Source organism: Limulus polyphemus, unplaced genomic scaffold (genome assembly GCF_000517525.1).
Source record: "Limulus polyphemus unplaced genomic scaffold, Limulus_polyphemus-2.1.2 Scaffold593, whole genome shotgun sequence".
Taxonomy (NCBI): Eukaryota; Metazoa; Arthropoda; class Merostomata; order Xiphosura; family Limulidae; genus Limulus; species Limulus polyphemus.
In genome coordinates this window covers 396,012-403,274 of record NW_013666203.1, presented here as the reverse complement: position 1 = coordinate 403,274, position 7,263 = coordinate 396,012, and the positions used below count along the sequence as shown (strand labels likewise).

At 39.0% G+C, this 7,263-nt stretch overlaps 1 protein-coding gene across 4 annotated transcripts in view; it reads left to right on the top strand.

The window, feature by feature from the left end:
• Positions 1 to 7,263, top strand: part of LOC106459328 (gem-associated protein 5-like) — a 128,687-nt gene that overhangs the window by 99,285 nt on the left and 22,139 nt on the right. For all 4 annotated transcript variants that reach the window (XM_022385804.1, XM_022385805.1, XM_022385803.1 and 1 more), the window contains one exon: positions 1,421 to 1,540. In XM_022385804.1, the coding sequence (XP_022241512.1) occupies positions 1,421 to 1,540 (120 nt within the window). The remainder of the gene's footprint in view (positions 1 to 1,420; positions 1,541 to 7,263) is intronic.

Here is a 7,263-nt window from a genome sequence, read left to right as displayed (position 1 = left end):
CCTTTCTTGTTCTAGTTGCCACTGCTGTAGTCTCTCTTCTTGTTTCTTTTCTCGTTCTTCTTGTTTATTTTCTTTCTCCTCTAGCAACTGCTGTAATTTCTCTTCTTGTTTATTTTCTTTCTGCTCTAACAACTGCTGTAATTTCTTTTCTTGTTTATTTTCTTTCTCCTCCAACAACTGCTGTAATCTCTCTTCTTGTTTTTTTTCTCATTCTTCTTGTTTCTTTTCTTTTTCCTCCAACAACTGCTGTAATCTCTCTTGTTTATTTTGCTGTTCGAGCTGCCATTGCTGTAATCTTTCTTCTTGTTTCTTTTCTCATTCATTTTCTCGTTCTTCTTGTTTCTTTTGCTGCTCTTGTATTGCTGCCATTGAGTCTGCTAGGCTGTAGTTTGATTTGCTGCTTCTCGTTTCCATTTTTTTTTTATCCCACTTCTGACACCAATTTGTTACGTCTCTGTATGTTTGCTTGTTAATTCTTACAAGATACAAGTCCTTTGTTTATAAAACTTGTTTATTCTTCCTCAATACAACTTTGTAATGTACATAATTTTCACAGTTAGTGTTATGACAGTGGGGGGGTCACGTGATGAGTATTCTAGAAGATTCGCTAGTGTGTTGCGACAGCGTTGCGTCAACTGACGCTGGTAGCACGTGTTGAGAGTCTTAGAAGTTTCTAGAACAGGCAGTATTATCGTATATAACTGCGCTAGACAGTGAGAGAGACAGACGGAGTCGAAGCAATAGTGGAGACAGACAGAGACGTAGCGGAGATGAAGCAGGCAGAGAGAAAGAAAGACAGCGGTTATGGTCGGCGGGAACTGAGGATAGCAGACACAGAGATCGGAACTATAGTTTGCGGGGACGGACAATTAAGTCTAAGCACGATAGAAAGTGAGTGGATTGTTGTGAACTATAGTGTGTGTAACTGTGAAAATTAAGTACATTACAAAGTTGTATTGATGAAGAATAAACAAGTTTTATAAAGAAAGGACTTGTATCTTGTAAGAATTAACAAGCAAACATACAGAGACGTAACAGTATACTATGCAGTTCAAATGGGATCATAAAACTGTCATGGCACCATCAAGTGAAATAATCATTTTTAATCACAATTATATTAACAATCTAAATTACCGAAATGCAGATATTATAGATGTATGGATACTCAGCAATAATAATCTCCAAATCTTCCTTCTGAATTTACTGGTTTTACTTTTAAATCCTGGGTAATCATTAACATTTTCAGTATAACTGACTAAAATGATTATTACAAGTTTGAGACCTGCTATTGCACTCATATTTTTCACTTTATCTGTATCTGTTTCTTACTATTATTCTCAATATTTACCCTATTACTGAAATTTCTCTTTGTTTTTTTAGATTTTAATTTGTGAAAGCTAACAAGTTTATTATCTCACAGAGAAGCGTTAGCAATAGCCAGATCAAGATTACCATCGGTAGACCCTACATTGAATGATATACTGTGCAAGTGGGCTGCTCGTGCTGATAAAGAAGGAAATTATGAAATGGCTGCCAAATGGTTAGTTTTTTTTGTATGTTTACCAAAATGGTATAGAAATTGTAAAAAAAAAGAATATGTAACATTCTTTAACTGGATTTGTTTTTAATTATATTAAATGTATTCTGATGTTTGGAATACAAGTTCTGTGGCCACCTATTCCCATTTCCCATTCTTCATCCTCCCAACCCTTACCCATTCCTTCTAATCAGAGTACTTCTTCTCATCAATTTCCTCGACAACGTAACCCCCGTCGCCACCAATATTGGTTACTACCCTGTGGGTTCAGGTCTGGTGGGAGTTTGGTTATTAAGAGTATCTTCCTTGCTGGCATCCCTTTGTTTATGATCAATGGGTGATGTGGGTTCTGTCAGATGGATTTGTTATCCAGTTTCTTTCCCCACCTCCTGTTTCTCCTTGCCTCATTTCCTTCCCTCCTCCTCGTGGTCCCATGACCTGCCAGTGTCTGTCAGACATGGTTCGACAATTGCTTTTGCAGCAGGCAATCGAACAAGTTCACTATCCTTCTGGGGTTTTTTGTTCCCAAGAAAAATGTGTATTGGCAGCTAGTCATCGATTTATCTCTCCTCAGCAATGGAGTCCTTTCTCACCCTGAAATGGGCATTTTCCCCATGATTGTGGATGAAGAAAATGGATGTCTCCAATGCTAACACATCCCGATAGCACATTGGTCTTGACCTTACCTTTGGTTTGTCCATCTCAGGGTGGTTTACCAAATTCGGGCCCTCCCCTTAGGAATTGCCTCGGCTCCTTATTTGTTTTGTTGCATAGTGTGGGCTTTTGCACATCATCTCCATGCTCTGCCGATGTGATTTCAGTATTACATGGATGACTGGCTCATTTCGAGCAGGAATCAGCCACTCATACTCACCAACTCCTTTCTGTGGCAGCTCTATCGTGGGCTGGTTGATCAAATTGGAGAAGTCATTCCTTTGACCCACTCAATATCTAATCCATTTGGGGTCTTTTTTGACAAGAATAGTAGTCACACTCTGCTTTCTCCTTTATGTCTTCATTCAATGGAACTTTTGGTTCATTATGCCCTCTCAGCTCAGCCACTTACTGCTTTAGAGGTTCTATCACTATTGGGGATGTGGTCCTCCATGGCTACACTGGTTTCTCTCGGTCATGCCCATATGAGATCCCTTCAGTGAGTGCTTCACGAATGATGGAACCTTGCTCAGGGTCCCCTTTCCACCCCCATTTCCCTTCCAACTTCCCTGCGAGACAATCTGCAATGGTGGCTGGACAAAGCCCACATGTTGGCAGACGTGCTGCTTCCTTCCCCGCATCTGGATCTACATATTTTGATGGACACATCTCTTCAGCCAACATTGGTCACACAAATATCTTTGTGTACCCTTCAATCCGATTGCTTCATTGGGTGATTTCTCTTGTCCTCTCCACTCCTTGTTGGATTCTCCTGATTGCTTCCTGTTGGCCAGCTCAACCTTGGTTTCCAAGGTTACAACATCTGCTCCTATCACTACCTGTCCCTCTTCCACTTTCTTCCTTCCTTCTTCAACCTCGATCCCTCATTCTACATACCAGCATCCTGCATCTTCATGCCTGGCTTTTGTCCAGTCCTTGGTGAGGCAATCTGGTTTCACACGTCAAGTCACTTCCTTGTTAGCTAGTTCCATTTGGCCATCTTCCAACACAACTGGAAAGTCTTCTGCTATTGGCCTGCTAACAGAGAGTTTCCTGCTGACAAGCCTTCTGTGGCTCATGTGACAGAATTTCTCACCTGGCTCTTTGACTGTAAGTCCTCAGTCTCCTCACTTTCCAAATATTGGTCAGCCATATCCCAATACCTTTCATTTTTCCCAATATCATAGGGTTTTTACTTCCCCTGTTCTTACCATGCTCATGTGTTCCTTCTAGATACGTCAACCTCCCAGGCATCTGGCCCTTACAGGTTTGGACATTAATGTAATCCTCCATGCTCTTACTTTACCTCCGTTTGAACCACTTTCTTTGTGTTCCATGTTTCAACTGCCCCTTAAAACATATTTCCTTATCTCTTAGCCTTCTTTCTCCCTTACCTTGTTCCAGGTTTCCTCCCATCGAATCTGACATCTAATTTTTCCCTTGCTTCATTGTCTGATGGAGGAGATTCTGCAGTCCCAGTACGTTTATCTCCCACTACCCTCATCATGTCACACTTTCCTCTTCATCAGGGTTTCATCTACCACCTGTGGCCATTCTCCAGACTTCAGTGGGACTTTAACTGGTAAATTATATTCTTTTTTTTTTTTCAGAAGCCTGTATCTCCATTTTTATTACATGGATCCCTCTGTGGTGAGTGATGCCTGACTAGGTATTCTTTAACTTTAAATCCACACTGTACAACCATGTTGACTCATGCTTTATTTTCTATGGCTTCACATGCTCACCATCGAGATGGGAGTCCTTACCACTTTCCAGTTCCAAGCTGTTGGGGTGGTTGACTATCGAGGCACCCTCCTGAATGAGTTCCACAAAGAAAGTTTCAATAGAGGAGTGTAGAGGGAGTCACATGTGTCACATAAGCATATCAAGCTACTATTGGTTAAGAGATGATGCATGATGATTTACATGAGAGACATGTTGGAATGTAATAATTCTAAAAGGGGGAGTGGAAGACTTTTGGCATATGTAAAGAAAAAGTTCGCATATAGAGAGCAGCACTGAACGAGAATAGCTAACCTTGTGAGAGGAGGTAAGTACCTATCAGAAATACATTTCAGTGTAGGACAATTATAACTTAATTTAGTCCAGCTTATTCCAGTCACATTCCGAAGCTAATGTTACCACTTCAGGGGTCACGTCTACAACTAGCACTATCTCACAGGTCACAGGTGCGGACGACCCATCATGGGATTTTATTGGTGTTTATCTTCAGGGAGATTGAACATTAAAAAAGTTGGCTTCTTTCTTTGGTTCTCGCCCACAATTCCTCCTGTTGAAGCCGACCCTGTTTGGGCAGATGGAAATCATCAGATTTCAAGTGTTTGTTTTTTCATTTCCATTATGTAGTCTTCATTCCCAATACGGAGATTCTATGTTCTTTTCACACGTTTATAATTGCTTTCATTCACGTTACTCCATGGACAGTTTCTGCCTTATTTCATTGGGAGGTTGATCTTTTAATGTCTGGACTTTCGTCAGACCTCGCCTCGTGCTTCGTGGTCCACCATTTGCCATACAGTCTACTGACTTCAGAAAGTTAAGACGTTTTACAATTTTATTGTTAATATTATTATGTGTAATTAGTTGAAATTCTTTAACATATGCTTATTTAGATTAGTTAATACTAAGTTACGATTCGTAATTAGTCTTTGTTATTTTTCTTTTGTACCATTCATTTAGGCTTAACATGGTATGTCCTTCATTAGTTAAGCTATGTTATTTCTTTACATTTATATTATCATTTCTACTCCATTTCGTTAATAATCTTTTTTTTTCACTTGGTTTTGGTGTAACCCTTGAACTGGGGCCACATAGACTTCTCCCAGTATTGTGCCTGTTTATTGTTCAGTTTTGTTTTTCTTTTCATACTTAGGTCATCCTTTATTCTATACTGTTCGACTAGGCTTAACTAGTTTTTGTTCTTTTTGATTACACTGTAGTTCTAGTTTAGATATACTTGTTATTTCTGTTCGCTATATTTTTTGAATCAGCTTCATATTTTGTATTATTTTTGTATTATTTATTATTTTGTTTATCCTTGGTTTTATTGATGGGTTAATATCTACTTAGGTTCCAGTTTTTGTTCACCACTACATCATACGGGATTCATTCCCTACACTATTTCTTTTCCATTTGAATATGTTGAATAATCCATTTTGTTTTTCTTTATAGTTTATCCTTTTCCAGTTACTTTCGTTTCATCTGTACTTTATAATTATTACCATTTTTTTCATGTAATTTATACTTTATCCTTTTTACTATTAATTTCATTTGGTTTATAATTTATCCTTCTTACCGTTAATTAGTTTATTGGTTCCCATAGTTTTATGGATAGGTTCATATCCACCACGGTTCCAGATGCATTCATTACACCAATTTCTTCCCGTTTTTCACTACGTTGACTATTTCATTTTGTTTTTTTTCTTAGTTTATACTTTTTACAGTTACTTTCTTTTAATCTCTACATTATACTTCTTACCATTAATTTCGTTTGTTTATAATTTATCCTTTGTACCAGTAATTTATTTCATGTGTGTTGGTCCCTGGGAATTGGGGTCTGCTGTATCTGCTTCCACTATTTCTCACCTTCCCCATCTATCAGCTGAACCCATTTTCCAACGTCCTAAAATTGTTAGTTCTCTCTGACCTTATCATGGAATACCTTTCACACATCTATTGCAGTATCTGATAGACATACTTTACATATTTTTAACATGTTTTGCAGAATATTATCTTCATGTTCTCTGTGCTGTTCCTTTTATCTCTTTTGAGTTTGGGTACTTACAAGCCTTACCTTCTATGGGTTTTCAATTTTACCTTAGTTTAACTTCAGGCAGATTTCTTCTGGCAGTTGTCATTCCTTTTTTCCTCTTTCATCACTCATTTCTGTAATGTATCATGTTTCCCTTTAATCGGTGTTCTGTTTACACTTCAGGTTTGTCGAGGGATACCTCCTCTTTCTTCCCTCCATGTTGTTGGAGTTTTTGCCATCTTCAGTTCATTGCCTCTTTGAATGGCTTCTTTGTTTTTTGGTTAATATTTGGTGTGAGACTAATGTTTGTTTTCCTTTCCATTATTAATAGGGTTTACAGTCTATTCCTTTCTCTTGTCTCTTTTGGGGGGGGGGAGTTTCTCCTGTGGGTGGCACCTGTTTGCACTTCCTCTCTTTTCACATATTAGATCTGCTCCTTTGGGCCCCCTCCCACAATAATCATATCCTTGCATGTTCATGCTGTTACTTGGATTGCAGTTTGTTTTTCTCATCCTGACACATTCTGTTCATCAGAGTGGTCTCTTGATTTTCTTGTTATCTGGTGGCTTTCTCCCCACATAGATCCCTTTACTACATCTTTTAACCTCCTATTACCTCTATTTTGTATCCAGTACCTCCTCCTCTAATTAGGGCTGTTGATGCCTTTGGTCGGGATTGGTCCCACAAGTTCTTATATGTTTATTGCTCCATCCTCTTACTTCCATGGGTGGTTTCCCTCATCCCTACCATTCTGTGTTAGGTTTTTTTGATTGCTCCTTAATGGCCAGCTCAACCTTGGTTTCCGTGACTTCTCCAGCTCCAACTTTTACCTCCACTGCTTCTTCCCTTGTCTCCTGCCCTTCTTTGTCCACTTTGTTTGCCGGTACTCCATCTGGACATTCACATCATTCATCTTTATGTTTGGCTCTTATTCAGTCCTTCGTCTGGAGATTGGGTTTATACCTGTAGGTAGCTTTCTTTTAGCTTGTTCCATTTCCTCTTTTTCAGTGGACATTTATTGGTGTACATGGAAAGTGTTCTGCAGTTAATTTATGAGTCAGGGCTTTCCCACAGATTGAACCCCTGGTTTTTCAACCTTGGATCTTCATTCCCTTCGATCTAGGATTATGAGGCAGACTTGTTCCATACCTTCATTTTTGTCCAAATACCGTGGAGTTTTTACCTCATCTATCCTTACTATGTTCATGTGTTCCTTCTGGATTAGTCGTTCTCCCTGACTGCCTACCATTCTGACATGGGATATTAATTTGATCTTTTATTCTCTCACTTTACTTTTGTT